This window comes from Ciconia boyciana, chromosome 4 (genome assembly GCF_034638445.1).
Source record: "Ciconia boyciana chromosome 4, ASM3463844v1, whole genome shotgun sequence".
NCBI lineage: Eukaryota > Metazoa > Chordata > Aves > Ciconiiformes > Ciconiidae > Ciconia > Ciconia boyciana.
The window spans coordinates 5,870,239-5,886,673 of NC_132937.1; the positions used below are offsets into that span (position 1 = coordinate 5,870,239).

General features: G+C 44.9%; 1 protein-coding gene across 2 annotated transcripts in view; it reads right to left on the minus strand.

The window, feature by feature from the left end:
- Positions 1–16,435, minus strand: part of LOC140650474 (protein Hook homolog 3-like) — a 131,160-nt gene that overhangs the window by 87,912 nt on the left and 26,813 nt on the right. For both annotated transcript variants that reach the window (XM_072858748.1, XM_072858747.1), the window contains exon 3: positions 2,066–2,138. In XM_072858748.1, coding sequence (XP_072714849.1) covers positions 2,066–2,138 — 73 coding nt within the window. The remainder of the gene's footprint in view (positions 1–2,065; positions 2,139–16,435) is intronic.

Consider the following 16,435-nt stretch of genomic DNA (forward strand, 5'->3'; position numbering starts at 1 on the left):
TTCAGGGCACATCTACCTGCTCTGGCGTGGTCCTCCATGGGCTGCAGGGGAAATCTCTGCTCTGGCACCTGGAGCACCTCCTCCCCCTCCCTCTTCACTGACCTTGGTGTCTGCAGGGTTGTTTCTCTCATATATTCTCATTCCTCTCTCTCAGCTGGTGCTGCGCAGCATTATTTTCCCCCTTCTTAAATATGTTATCACAGAGGTGCTACTACCATCGCTAATTGGTTCAGCTTTGGCCAGCGGCGAGTCCATCTTGGAGCCATCTGGAACTGGCTCTGTCCAACATGGGGGCAGTTTCTGGTGTCTTCTCACAGAAGCCACTCCTGCAATCCCCCCCACTACCAAAACCTTGCCATGTAAACCCAATACAGTATAGTTACTGAACAATACTTTTAATAAGACAGTGTCCTTGCAGTTATCAGCAAGTAAAACAAGTAACTAACTGAATAGAAAGATAACTTACAATGGTGGTGGGGGGGCACGGGGGGGAGAGAAGTGAGCCATATATACATGTATTCTTCCATAATTCTCTATACACAAGAACATTCAATCAAAGTTTACAATCGAGTATTTTTCTAAATAGTTGTGTCAATGGTGCCAAGATTACTGGTCAAAGGGCAGGTATCAGAAAAGTGGGACAACAACCCCTGCACATTCTGCCTTTTCACCCATTTTCTATTCTAGGCTGGATTGCTGGATCCTTTATTTGGTTTGTAATACTGACAGCTCATACAAGTGGTTGACTATTACACCATGTGGTGTTAGATACAGAGAGTGACTCTGTCTAGCAACAAGAATATGCCTCAACAAGCTGTCAGTTACTTGAAATATACTGCTCTATGAGCAGCAGAACCAACAGAGCTGGTGTTGGGAGGAATGTCCCTTGTCCCCCAGTCCACCCATACTGCCTCATCAGTTTCCCCTCACTTCTGCTGGCAACCCCATTAGTGAAGAGACAGTACATGCTATACATAAGTTCAGTTACACGTGACTGGCCAGGCAGTGCACACAATACTGACAGGTCTGTTGGCCAAACCAAAACATGTACAACAGAAGTTCTCCCTACCTTTTCATCATAAGGCACTTATTTGTGCATCTTCTCTATTAAGCCACTGGTGTTCATAAGCCTGTAAGAACTAAAATATCTCAGAATTCTAAGCCCTTTGCCAAACATGGCTGAAACAGGTTCAGAAAGGCTTTTGCACACCAGAACAAGGTAAATTTATGGAATGCATGAACTGACAGACAAACCATGCCAGTATTGTCTCCCCAGGAAACTAGGTTGGAAATGGCATTTTAGGAAGTCACATATATCCTGATTTTCCCATCAAATGTGGTCAGTGTACATTTGAATTTACTTTTTACCTAAAGCTACACTGACATATAAATGGCTAACTGTGTTCTTTCAGGTTTTAAGCCCAAATGTTCCTTAATTACACCAGCAAAACTTCTACTGCCTTGAAGGTTTGCATAAGAAAGAATCAAGAAAAAGTACTAGCATACCAGGTGGCAGAAATGATCTAGCAAATACAGTGTTGTTAACATACATGCTGATTACACACAAAACAGAAGAGCACCACTTTCTCCTCTACAGCTCAATAATTTTGCAGAGCTGTCAAAGTAAAAAGAAACATCATTTTGCTTTTTTATGCATATAAATTACTTATTACTTTGCTATTTTTATGCAGTCATTTCTCAGAGCACAAACTTTTTTTGAAAGAGTAATTATGTTCACACTTTGCAATAAAGAGTAAATCCCTTTATTCACACTTCTCAGTTGCTCAAATGTTAATTTAAACATACAATTTATTTTAAGATTTTATTTTATCTTAAGTTATTGAAACTTATTTACAAACTCAACTTTTGTTTGTTTTTTCTTCATTAAAATACAGGATAATAATAATAATGTAACAAACAACTAAAATTATCTTACATTCACTATACTCTATATATTATTATAAAGCAAAGTGGTAATTTAAAAATACATTATTATTTAAGCACAAACAATATTGTACTAATAACTGATAAACAAATTTGCAGGCAAGCACAACAAACCAAATACCTTTAGCCTCCAATTATCTCCTACTTCTGTTTTGATTCTGTTTAACCAGTTTTCATCAAAGTAAGTTGGATCTCTGAAAATACATAAAAAGTTAGAACATTTGTTAAGAACACAAATTTCAAGTACTGATACCTTAGTGACTCAACATCTATTTTAGGCAGATTTAAGTGACTACCTATATAGACATGGTCAGTATACAGAAGTTCAGAATCCTGCTATTATTCATTTATCTAAGTATTTACACCCTGCTCATATCCCAACTTTATCTGCATGCTATGGTAGTTAAGGACAGTTTCCTCCTTCCTTTTGAAGAAACTGCAACACTTGGAAAGCATCTTGCAAATTTCTTCCATGTCTGCAAGTTGAAAGTGTTCCTTTCTTAATGTTACAGATTATCACCTAATGCTGGGGCTTAAACTCTCAGGGGAAACTACCATGTTTGCAACACTTGAAAACATTAGTAAAATTAAGGGTTTTTTTCCACACATCAAGAATTACCATTGCTAGATGCTGGCTGCAACACTCAAAACAGGAAAGCTTGAGAGTGAACAAAATATTCTGCCTTCATACACTCAAAAATGTTAAAAGCAGCACTGGAATTAAGTATTTGCTACTGAGAACATACTTATCTGTTATACTTTCTAGCAAACATCACAGTTTTTCCAAATATTTCTTCATGGCAATTCTTCACAGAAAGATTTGCCATTACCTTTCTTTAAAGGATTTTCCATCTTCTGCACTCTGATGAAGCAATCAAGATAGACACAGAAAAAGAGAACACCTATTGCTTGTATAGCATGCTGCTATTTCTATAAACCTCCTTCCTCTCTTGCACATCTTCCGTGAGCTACTTATTCATGACAACTAACACTCCCTCCCTCTTGCCCCCCAATTCAGAGACAAGATTATCTAAAAGGGTAACATTTCCTAATGTTCACTGAAGTAATATTTTCTATTCTACAACACAGATTTAGGACAGTGTTATGATCAGAACTAAAGAGAGATAAGGCATTAAAAATAAGTGGTATTAAAGAAATATGCCAACATAAGGAAAGACTCATATTTCAGATGAAAAATAGTCACTACAGTCCAAAAAAGAATGGCATTTTTTGAAAGGGTAAGGCTCTTGAGAGTCAATGTAGTAGTTAATCTCCAGACTTCAGTTTCACAAAAAGTAATCCTAATTTCTGAACTTAAACTATCACGTTGCTGCCAAACACTATTAAATTTACTGCTGTATTTGTCACCTTGAATCGTGTATATATGAGTATGCATTTTAGAATATTTTAGTATATGAGTATGTATTTTAGAATATTTTAGAATAAAATAGAAATAGTAATAGAAATAGTATAAAATAAATAGTATAAGAGTTATTAGTAGTTAAGAAGGGATCACAGTTAGAATAGAAATTAGCATACTAGAGTGTGAGAATCATAGACAGTTAGAAATAGAAACTAGCATACGAGACTGTGAGAATTGTAGAATCTTCAAGGTAATAGATAATGCCTAAGCTAGATAAGAGGGTACGGGCACTGCATATTTTACTAACAAGACTATGTTTGTCCTAAAAGAATGCAAAGCTGTAACCCTTCAAAGACCAATAATGGGAACATCCTCTTACCGGGAGAGCCGTAAAGATAAAAGGACACCACAACAACCATGAAAACAACAGGAATAACAGTAACTAGGGGAAAGGTAAAGCTGGCAGGGGGAGATTGTGACCACTGACCCAATTGGGGGACGAAAGGACTACCCCCCCACTCCTTGTGAGCATGCGCAGTGAATTAAAATCATACTGTGACCTTAAATCGAAGCAGAGAAAATATGGACCAATGGAAGAAGAGGATGCTTAGTTAGTCTAATGATTATGTATTAGATAGGCATGGTGTGTTAACTTTTATGTATAAATACTGAAAAAGAATTGCAATAGGTGTGCTCGATTTGTGGAAATTTTCCACCTTGCACCCTGCGCAGAATAAAGCAATGTCTCCTCTCTAAACATACTCTGTGTGTTTCGGGAGTTATTTTACAGCGAGGCAACATATTCTCCAGAGAGACACCAAGTGGACATAATTATCTGTGCTTCACTGGCAAAGAAGACCAAGAGGACTTTCTTAGTGGCCTCATCTTATCATCCTTAAAGGCCATGGTAGGTCACAAACATTTTCAGCTGCTTCAAGGCTGCAATGCCATGATTATGTCAATTCTTGGCCTTATATTTTCATTATAAAAAAAACTAGTCTGAAAAGCAAGATGGAAAACAACACGGAAATACCCACAAGGAGACATTTACTTGGAGGAACTAGATGGCTAACACTGTATATGCAATATTCAACAAGGAAGGCATCAGTTGAGGAAAAAATGTAAAATTTAGGGTTCAGCACCAATTCAGTTCACCCTTGGAGTCCTATATTTCAACAGTGATTAAAAAGCTTTTCTTAGCTACAGCAGCAATGACTGATACAGAGATCATTAGTCTACCTTCACTTTCTTCTTGACAGAAGTCATGGATTGCCTACACTTTTATTTAGCTCTCTGGACATTCATTTTTGGAAGGCTCTTTGGAATGCAATTAAGTTAAAGGTGAGTGTCCCATCTGGTCTTCATGAAGGACAGAAGGACTAACAGCTGATAAACAATCCATTCAAAGTAATTCACACATAACAGTAGTCAGAAAAGTGCCAACAACAATCCTCTTTACAGCACCTCAATGCCAGATTAAATAATAGCTAGAAACATCTAGAGAAAGTACGATGCCAGCAAATCTCTGAAAGAGCTGTAAGAGGATAATCACCAAGCAAGTCTAAAACAATCATACTTTCTTCCACTGTTGAGAAGTCACCTCAGTATTGTTCCTAATGCAACTGTCAAAATTTCTGTTCTCTTCTCAAAAGTTCTAAAGTTCAGATCATGAGAATTAACACCAACAACAATGCTTTTTCTTTATAATCAAACCGATGGGCCAAATCAACAATCAAAAACTTAGAATAGAAGCATTAAAAAATGGTGTATTGGGCATAATTGGCAGGGTTTGGGTAGCAGGGGACTGCAGGGGTGCTCTGTGTGGGAAGAAGCCATGAACTGCCCTGTGCCAATCACAGCTAGTTCCAGCCAGCTCTGAAACGGATGTGAACAACCTACCTTGTGCCAAAACTTCAACCAGTCAAAGGAGCACATGGCACCTCTGCTCAAACATATTTAAGAAAGAGCAGCAGCTACTAGAGGCAGGAGATGGCATGTGAAGATGCACTAAAGGAGACACAAAAGGAAAAGATGTAGATGTGAGGAGGCACAAAAAGGAGACATGAGAGGAGACACAGGAGGACACCCATAAGGGGACACATGAGGAGAAACGTGAAGAGATGCATTTGGAGAAATGAAACAGAGGAGACGCATGGAAGGGGACATTGTTTAGGACATGGCGGGAGATGCACTCTTGGAAGGAGGTGCTCCATGCCAAAGGAGGTACCTCTGAGAGGATTGCAGCCCATGGATAAGTCACACCAGAGCAGGGACACCCCAAAAGGGACTGTGGCCTGTAGAATACTCACTCTGGAGCAAAGGAAATGAGTAAGTAAGAAGAAATGAGCAGCAAAACCAAACCAGTATGCACTGACCCCAACTTCCTGTGCTGCCTGTTGCCTCGCCGAAGGGATTGGGAGGGACTGAGTGTAATACATGGCAAAAAAAAAGGGAAGTTACCCAAACAATCCCCCCAAACCCCCAAAATATATCCCTCCACTAGGGATATAAGAGTCCTGTTTTTATATTCTGCACATATTAACACACACAAGCTATGCTACACTGTATAACACTTAGTCATTAATTGAGTGGGGCAAGATAAGTAGATGACACAAATGAAAATATATGCCATCTTGTATATCTATCAATTCCAGTGGAGTTGATAAAGCAAAAAGTACCCAAAGATATCTAGATACTAAACAGTCTCTAGAGATGGAAGAAAGGAGAAAAGTTAGTACTCTACTGTATAACAGAGAATTATTATTTTCCACTGACACCAATAGATGAGTAAGAAATACTGACACTGATGAATAACATTACAGTAAAGAAAAAAACCCACCACACCATGAAGAAAAATATAACTTATCCAGGTAATAATCTATGGCACTTCTGCTAGAAACATCACAAGCTGCACATTTTTAGCCAGACAGCCCACTCATATGCAATCCATAAGCATTATGCTTTGTCTCCAATCTTTACTCTTTACTTTTAAAGTACTGCATTCCCTACAAGAATCAACAGTTTTGATGGTATACAAGCATATTAATTTTACTGCATTTCTTCCCTGTTTTAATCAAAGTGAATGGTAGCATTCACATTTGAAGGTTCAAGTGAAGTCTACATCATTAGGAATAAAAAAAAAATTCAGCTCCAAAATGAAGGCTGATATTTTCAGACAAAATAAACTTAGCACTGGAGAATCCAATTAATTAGTACTTTAACCTGAATTTCAAAGATGATGGTTTTAAGATAAAAGGAAAAAAGTATCCTTCAGGATTTTTATTTAGTGACACCTGTATCTGTAGGTAAAAATGCTCTTGCTTGCTTGCATCATGTTTATACCATATTTTATCATGTTCTACATTGGTGAAAAGCTTCTGAAGGTGTCAATAACTCTCTCTAAGTACCCTTTTCCACAGTCTCATTCAGTAGCTTTATTACAGAGAAGTTCTGCTACATGTTTTCATACAGATGGTCCTCATACACTTGGGATAACATCTTATCCTAGAAAAAAAAATAGCAAAACCAACATACTTTCAAGATCAAAGGAGCTCCTGATCCTTCCTAGCCACTTAACACAAGGGATGGCTGTTCTATCATCTGATGAGCAAGTGATTTTCTTCCACTTCTTCTTTCATTGCCAACAAATCTTATGGTTCTTTCTCTGAACTAAGAATCCCTCTGAAACTGCCCCTCACCATAAACTACTGTCCTAGTTTTGTCTTTGTTTCTACAGTAACCTGCCTTGATAAGCACCTAGTAGACCCTTTCCATGATGGTGGAAGTAAAGAAATTGAAAGAACAGGAAGTTTATACTTCTCAACTGACAATTTGCTTGTAATACTAGCCATGTTCTACAGAAATATGCCCAGATCACAGAATCAGTGCAAGAAATTAACAAGCCCAACATCCTCAGACTTCTATCCAATGCTTTGCCTGATTCATATTCATTAATAACTACACTCATCCCTTTTTTGGAATTCTCACTGGAGAGATTAATCTGCTTTTCTGACTTTTACAAAAATGGATTTATTATTGTAGTAGACTGACCCCAGCCAGTCAAATCATAGAAATCATAGAATCATTAAGGTTGGAAAAGACCTCTATCATCGAGTCCAACCGTCAACCCAACACCTCCATGCCTACTAAACCATGTCCCAAAGTGCCACGTCTACACATTTTTTGAACTCCTCCAGGGACGGTGACTCCACCACCTCTCTGGGCAGCCTGTTCCAATGCTTGATAACCCTTTCAGTAAAGAAATTTTTCCTAATATCCAATCTAAACGTCTCCTGATGCAACTTGAGGCCATTTCCTCTCGTCCTATTGCTAGTTACTTGGGAGAAGAGACTGACACCCACCTCTCTACAACCTCCTTTCAGGTAGTTGTAGAGAGCAATAAGGTCTCCCTTGAGTCTCCGCTTCTCCAGACTAAACAATCCCAGTTCCCTCAGCCACTCCTCATAAGACTTGCTCTCCAGACCCTTCACCAGCTTCGTTGCCCTTCTCTGGACACGCTCCAGCTCCTCAATGTCCTTCTTGTAGTGAGGGGCCCAAAAATGAATACAGTATTTGAAGTGCGGCCTCACCAGTGCCGAGTACAGGGGCACAATCACTTCCCTAGTCCTGCTGGCCACACTATTCCTGATACAAGCCAGGATGCCATTGCCTTTCTTGGCCACCTGGGCACACTGCTGGCTCATGTTCAGCCAGCTGTCAACCAACACCCCCAGGTCCTTCTCTGCCAGGCAGCTTTCCAGCCACTCTTCCCCAAGCCTGTAGCATTGCATGGGGTTGTTGTGGCCCAAGTGCAGGACCCAGCACTTGGCCTTGTTAAACCTCATACAATTGATCTCGGCCCATCGATCCAGCCTGTCCAGATCCCTCTGTACAGTCTTCCTATGCTCAAGCAGATCAACACTCCCGCCCAAATTGGTGTCATCTGCAAACTTAGTGAGGGCGCACTCAATCCCCTCATCCAGATCATTGATAAAGATATTAAACAGAACTGGCCCCAACACAGAGCCCTGGGGAACACCACTTGTGACCGGCCACCAAATGGATTTAACTCCGTTCACCACAGCTCTCTGGGCTCGGCCATCCAGCCAGTTCTTTACCCAGCAAAGAGTACACCCGTCCAAGCCATGAGCTGCCAGCTTCTCCAGGAGAATGCTGTGGGAGACAGTGTCAAAGGCTTTACTAAAGTCCAGGTAGATAACATCTACAGCCTTTCCCTCATCCACTAGGCGGGTCATCTGGTCTTAGAAGGAGATCAGGTTGGTCAAGCAGGACCTGCCTTTCCTAAACCCATGCTGGCTGGGCCTGATCTCCTGGTTGGCCTGCACATGCCTGTTGAGCACACTCAAGATGAACCGCTCCATAATTTTCCCCGGTACCGAAGTCAGGCTGACAGGCCTGTAGTTCCCCGGATCCTCCTTCCGGCCCTTCTTGAAGATGGGTGTCACATTTGCTAACCTCCAGTCATCTGGGACCTCCCCTGTTAACCAGGACTGCTGATAAATGATGGAGAGTGGCTTGGCAAGCTCCTCTACCAGCTCCCTCAGTACTCTCGGGTGGATCCCATCCAGCCCCATAGACTTGTGAGTGCCCAGGTGGTGTAGCAGGTCGTTAACTGCTTTCTCCTGGATTATGGGGGGTTTATTCTGCTCCCCGTCCCTGTCTTCCAGCTCAGGGGGCTGAATACCCTGGGGATGACTGGTCCGACTATTAAAGACTGAGGCAAAAAAGGCATTAACTACCTCAGCCTTTTCCTCATCCTTGGTGGCAATGTTCCCCCCTGCATCCCCCCTGCAATGAAGGAGGGAGATTCTCCTTGGCTCTCTTTTTGTTGTTAATGTATTTGTAAAAACATTTTTTATTATCTCTTACAACAGTGGCCAGATTGAGTTCTAGCTGGGCTTTTGCCTTTCTAATTTTCTCTCTGCATGACTTGACGAGATCCCTGTACTCTTCTTGAGTTGCCTGCCCCTTCTTCCAAAAGTGGTAAACTCTCCTTTCTCTCCTGAATCCCAGCAAAAGCTCCTTGTTCAGCCAGGCCGGTCGTCTTCCCCGCCAGTTCGTCTTACAGCACATGGGGACAGCCTGCTCCTGCACCTTTAAGACTTCCTTCTTGAAGAATGCCCAGCCTTCCTGGACCCCTTTGCCCTTCAGGACTGTCTCCCAAGGGACTCTCAACCAGGCTCCTAAACAGGTCAAAGTCTGCCCTCCGGAAGTCCATGGTCGTGGTTTTGCTCACCCCCCTCCTTACTTCGCCACAAATCGAGAACTCTGTAATATCATGGTCACTAAGCCCAAGACAGCTTCCAACCACCACATCTCCCACCAGTCCTTCTCTGGTTGTAAACAGCAGGTCAAGCGAGGCACCTCCCCTGGTAGGCTCACTTACCAGCTGTGTCAGGAAGTTACTTTCCACACATTCCAGGAACCTCCTAGACTGTTTCCTCTCTGCTGTGTTGTATTTCCAGCAGACATCTGGCAAGTTGAAGTCCCCCGTGAGAACAAGGGCTAGCGATTGTGAGACTTCTGCCAGCTGCTTATAGAATGCTTCATCTGCCTCTTCATCCTGGTTGGGTGGTCTATAACAGACACCCAGCAGGATATCTGCCTTGTTGACCTTCCCCCTCATCCTTACCCATAAGCACTCGACCTTATCATCATAATCGCTGAGTTCTACACAATCGAAACACTCCCTAACATACAGAGCCACCCCACCGCCTCTCCTTCCTTGCCTATCCCTTCTGAAGAGCTTATGGCCATCCATTGCAGCACTCTAGTCATGAGAGTCATCCCACCACGTTTCTGTGATGGTGACTAAGTCATAGCTATCCTGCTGCACAGTGGCTTCCAGCTCCTCCTGTTTGTTGCCTATGCTGCGTGCATTGGTGTAGATGCACTTGAGCTGGGCTATCGATTTCACTCCCAACATTGACATGCCACCCTTAGGCTCCTCTCTGGTGAGCCTGGTTACATCCCCTTCCCCCTTCGAACCTCGTTTAAAGCCCTCTCGATGAGCCCCGCCAACTCATGAGCGAGAATCCTTTTCCCCCTTTGAGACAGCTGAACTCCATCTGTCGCCAGCAGGCCCGGTGCCATGTAAACGTCCCCATGATCAGAAAAACCAAAGTTCCACCAATGGCACCAGCCTCTGAGCCACATGTTGAGCAGCTGAGCTTCCCTGTTCCTTTCAGTATTCTTCCCTGCCACTGATGGGATTGAGGAAAACACTACCTGTGCTCCTGATCCCTCAACCAATCGCCCCAGTGCCCTGAAGTCCCTTTTGATCGCTTTTGGACTTCTCTCCGCAACCTCATCATAGCCAACGTGCATAACCAATAGCGGGTAATAATCAGAGGACCATACCAGACCAGGGAGTTTCCTAGTAACATCTCTAACCCGGGCCCCAGGGAGGCAGCAGACTTCCCTGTGGGCTGGGTCTGGTCGGCATATTGGGCCCTCTGTTCCCCTCAGAAGGGAATCGCCTACAATTACCCTCCTTTTTTTCTTAACAGGCAGTCGTAATACGTGGGGCTGGCTGGCTTACCCTAGGCAACCCCCTGAATGGACCTTCACCTACATCCTCATTTGCCTGGCCCTCAAGTTCCAGAGCCCCATATTTGTTGTGTAAGGGCAAGTGGGAAGGTGAGGAAGGCCAGGGGGTCTGCCTGCTACCCCAAGCAGGGACCTGTTTCCGTCCCCCCCCCGTCTCCTAGGTCCTCTCTTTCTGCTTGGTGGCAAGAGGGTAGGGGATCTTCTGCTTGTTGTGGAACCTCCATCTGCTGCCTTGGCCTCAGGGATGGTAGGGTGTGGCTCCACCAGTCTATCTCCCTCTCACACTCCCTGATACTCCTTAACCTTTCCACTTCCTCTTTCACCTCTGCCACCAGGCTGAGCAGATCATCCACTTGGTCACACTGAAAACAGTTGTTGTCTCTGCTGCCCTCCGGTATGAGTGACAGGCTCAGGCACTCCCTGCAGCCGGAGACCTGGACAGCTGTATGTTTGCGTGGGAGCACCGTCTGGGTCGCCACATTCCTTCTGGCGACGGCTTTCGGGCGAGTGGAAACCATAGCTAGGTCCTCTCCTGGGAGAACAATGACCACTAGTTGAGTTACCCTTTAGAGCCAGGAGGGGAACTGCGCCCTGCCCGCGCGAACTGCCGCGCGAACTGCCGCGCCACGCGCTTCTGACGCACCGCGCTCGTTGGGGGAGGCTCTTGTATGTGAGGGGGTTTGGCTGCCGTCAATCTAGTCCCCGCCCACGCTGAGTCAGAGCTGCCGCTCATCAGGAGCTCACTCTTTCCTGCTCTGGAGAGGGGGGGGCTGGGGTACCCTCTCTCTCCCTGCGCTTATGCTCTCGCGGTTTTGCCGCCTTAGGAAGGGTCCCCCGGCGCGATGCTCCGCTCCGGAGCCCTTCGCCTCGCTGGCTTCGCTGAAATGGCGGGTTCACTCGGTTTTAAACTGCACCCACACAGCCACTTGCTCAATCCCCTGCTCTCCTAGCAGGAAAGGGGAGAGTAAAGGAAGAACAAAAATGAGAAAACTTGTGGATCAAGATAATGACAGTTTAATAGGAGAAGGAAAAAGGGGATAAGAAATAAAAAAGAAAAGAAATAACAATGTAAAAGGAGTCACCTGCCACCTCGTCCTGGTTTCAGCTGGGATAGAGTTAATTTTCTTCCTAGTAGCTGGTTTTGGATTTTAGTATGAGAATAATATTGATAGCACACTGATGTTTTAGTTGTTGCTAAGTAATGCTTATACTAGTCAAGGACTTTTCAGCTTCCCCTGCTCTGCCAGGTGCACAAGAAGCTGGGAGGGGGCACAGCCAGGACAGCTGATCCAAACTGGCCAAAGGGCTATTCCATACCATATGATGTCATGCCCAGTATATAAACTGGGGCGAGTTGGCCGGGGGGTAGCGATTACTGCTTGGGGACTGGCTGGGCGTCACTCGGCAGGTGGTGAGCGGTTGTATCACTTGCTTTTTTCCTAGGTTTTGTTCTTCTCTCACTCTTTTGTTGTTTTCCTTCTCATTACAATTTATTATTAGTATTTTCTTTTGTGTGTTCCATTTATTAAACTGTTCTTATCTCAACCCATGAGTTTTCTTACTTTTGCTCTTCTGATTCTCACCCCCAACACAACAGGGGGGAGGGTGAGCGAGCAGCTGTGTGGTGCTTAGTCCCCGACTGAAGCTAAACCACAACAGTCCTTTTTGGCACCCAACGTGGGGCTCGAAGGGTTTGAGATAATAACAGATTAACCAGAGCATATTAAGGAATTTAGTTCTGTTAAAAGTTGCAGGTCACGATATTAATTCATCTGTTCTCGATATTGGTTTATCTGATCTGCACCATGCTCAGTTTTTTGCTGTTCATGTTAAAGATTGGTTTTGGTTTTTGCAGTTTGCTGTGCTCTGCAGTGATTAGTGATGTTTTGCCTGGGAGATTTGTTATTAAAACAGTGACCTTGAGCTTAATTTGGTATTTAAGTTTTGTACTGAAACCATTACTGTACTTCGGGTACCACCTCGTGGAGACAATTAGCAATTATACCTCTTCCTCTGACAGATTTTTAATGGAGGAAATACAGAATGGCACATTCGCTACTTTCTTCTACAATGTTTCCTCCTTCATTACAATAACTTTTCAGTATCTTGAACATCCTTGGGTAGTTAAGATCCATCTATTGGTATTGCTTGGGAACATTGTTTTGTTTTTTGTCTAAGGTTAGTAAGCAATTTAAGAATATCATCCAGAGATCCACCCCAAGGCCGGATAGTCATGAGTGGCACAGTGTGTGGGATAGTATGGGCAAATACCTAGGACAGTGGGCACCTCCAATGTTTTGGAACTTCACCCCTGAACAAGTGCAGAATCCTGAAAAATTAGTAGAATATTTGGAAAAAGTATGCTGTCACCCTGGCAATTCCAGAGAGACACAAATCACTGCAATGTGCTGGGGCCTGGCCCATGCCTACCAAGCCCTGTTCAACACTATTCAGTAGCCTCAAAGATCTGGTGACAAAACGACAGGCACCACGGATACACCAGCCCTCCTTGCAACAGGCAGTACGGCTATTCCAGCCCCCCCTGCGACAGGCACTGCGGTTGAACCAGGGAACCAACTCGTGCCTATATCAGTCATCCCTACACACAAGAAGAAATCTTGGAAGAGAAAGTCAGCTCCTTTAGAAAGGGAGGATGAAAAAGAAGGGCCATCACAAAGAGAGGAAGAGGAAGAACTCATGGATGAGACGGAAACCACCCGATCCCTATCCCTGAGCGAGCTGCGAGATATGCAAAAAGATTTCAGCCATCGTCCAGGCAAGCATATTGTCACCTGGCTGCTCCGATGCTAGGATAACAGGGCCAGTAGCCTGGAATTAGAGGGTAAGGAAGCCAAGCAGCTGGGATCCCTTTCTAGGGAAGGGGGCATTGACAAAGCGATTGGAAAAGGGGCACCAGCCCTCAGCCTCTGGAGGCGACTCCTGTCTGCAATGAAGGAAAGGTATCCCTTCAAGGAAGATGTTATATATCGCCCAGGCAAATGGACCACCATGGAGAGAGGTATCCAGTACCTGAGGGAATTAGCTGTGCTGGAGGTGATTTATGGTGACCTGAACAATGAGCATTTATCCAAAGATCCACATGAAGTCCAGTGCACACGACCCATGTAGCGGAAGTTGGTGCGGAGCGCACCATCGTCGTGTGCCAACTCATTGGCAATACTGACCTGGAAAGACGGAGAGGAACCAACGGTGGATGAAGCGGCTAGCCAACTCCAGGAATACGGAGAAAGTATCTCTTCCTCCCTTGTCTCAGCTGTGGAGAAACTGTCCCGGAAGGTCCAGCGACTCAAAGACGATATGTCCTACTTTCCACCTGTACGGACCAGTATCTCAGCTATTAGGAGTCAGCGTTCCTCTGCTCAAGAGAGAGGATATAGAGGGTACACACCATGGGCCACCCTGTGGTTTTACCTGAGTGACCACGGAGAGGACATGAGGAAGTGGGATGGAAAACCTACCTCGACCCTAGAGGCACGGGTACGTGAGTTGCAAGGAAAAACAATCACCAAAGGGGGTTCTTCCAGGAAAATTGGTTCTCTGGTTTCCAGTGGGCAGTTCCCCAGGCAGAGTAAAAGGGCTGATCTTACTTCTGATTTTAATGAAGGGACTCCTGACTCATATGTACAAGAAGTGGGTAATGAATACTATGACCAGGACTAGAGGGGCCCTGCCTCCAGCCAGGTGGAGGAAAGGGACAACCGGGTTTACTGGACTGTGTGGATTCGATGGCCTGGAACATCAGACCCACAGGAGTATAAGGCTCTGGTGGACACTGGTGCACAGTGCACCCTAATGCCATCAAGCTATATAGGGCAGAATCCATTTGTATTTTTGGAGTGACAGGGGGATCCCAACAGCTAACTGTATTGGAGGCCAAGGTGAGCCTAACTGGGAATGAGTGGCAAAAGCACCCCATTGTGACTGGCACAGAGGCTCTGTGCATCCTTGGCCTAGACTACCTCAGGAGAGGGTATGTCAAGGACCCAAAAGGGTACTGGTAGGCTTTTGGTATAGCTGCCTTGGAGATGGAGGAAATTACACAGCTGTCCACCCTGTCCGGTCTCTCGGAGGACCCTTCTGTTGTGGGGTTGCTGAGGGTCGAAGAACAACAGGTGCCAATTGCTACCACAACGGTGCACTGCAGGTAATATCGCACCAACCGAGACTCCCTGATTCCCATCCATAAGCTGATTCGTCGACTGGAGAGCCAAGGAGTGATCAGTAAGACTCGTTCACCTTTTAACAGTCCTATATGGCCAGTGAGAAAGTCTAATGGAGAGTGGAGACTGACAGTAGACTATCGTGGCCTGAATGAAGTCACGCCACCACTGAGTGCTGCCATGCTGGACAAGCTGGAACTTCATTATGAACTGGAGTCAAAAGCAGCTAAATGGTATGCTACAAGTGATATTGCTAATGCGTTTTTCTCAATCCCTTTGGCAGCAGAGTGCAGGCCACAGTTTGCTTTCACTTGGAGGGGGGGCATTAAGTACACTTGGAATCGGCTGCCCCGGGGGTGGAAACACAGCCCTACCATTTGCCATGGACTGATCCAGACAGCACTGGAACAGGGTGAAGCTCCAGAACATCTGCAATATATTGATGCCCTTCGGCCCGTCCGGGCAGGGCAAGATGTAAAAAATGTGCTCGACACCGCAGCCAGGGAGAATGGCCCTACCTGGAGCCTCTGGCAGAAAGCACCAGGGGATACTCGAGGTCGACCCCTAGGGTTTTGGAGTCGGGGATACAGAGGATCCGAGGCCCGCTATACCCCAACTGAAAAAGAGATATTGGCAGCATATGAAGGGGTTCGAGCTGCTTCAGAAGTGGTTGGTACTGAAGCACAGCTCCTCCTGGCACCCCGACTGCTGGTGCTGGGCTGGATGTTCAAAGGGAGGGTCCCCTCTAGACATCATGCAACTGATGCTATGTGGAGTAAGTGGGTCACACTGATCACACAATGGGCTCGAATAGGAAACCCCAATCGCCCAGGAATCTTGGAAGTGATCATGGACCAGCCAGAAGGCAAAGATTTCGGAATATCGCCAGAGGAGGAGGTGACACGTGCTGAGGAGGCCCCACTGTACAATAAACTACCAGAAAATGAGAAGCAATATGCCCTGTTCACTGATGGGTCCTGTCATCTTCTAGGAAAACATCGGAGATGGAAAGCTGCTGTATGGAGTCCTATACAACAAGTTGTAGAAACTGCTGAAGGAGATGGTGAATCGAGCCAATTTGCAGAAGTAAAAGCCATTCAGCTGGCTTTAGACATTGCTGAACGAGAAAAGTGGCCAGTGCTCTATCTCTATACTGACTCATGGATGGTGGCAAATGCCCTGTGGTGGTGGTTGCAGCAATGGAATCAGAACAATTGGCAGCGCAGAGGCAAACCCATCTGGGCTGCAGCATTGTGGCAAGATATTGCTGCCCGGGAAGAGAACCTGGTTGTAAAAGTACGTCACGTAGATGCTCATGTACCCAAGAGTCAGGCCACTGAGGAACATCAAAACAACCAGCAGGTGGATCAGGCTGCTA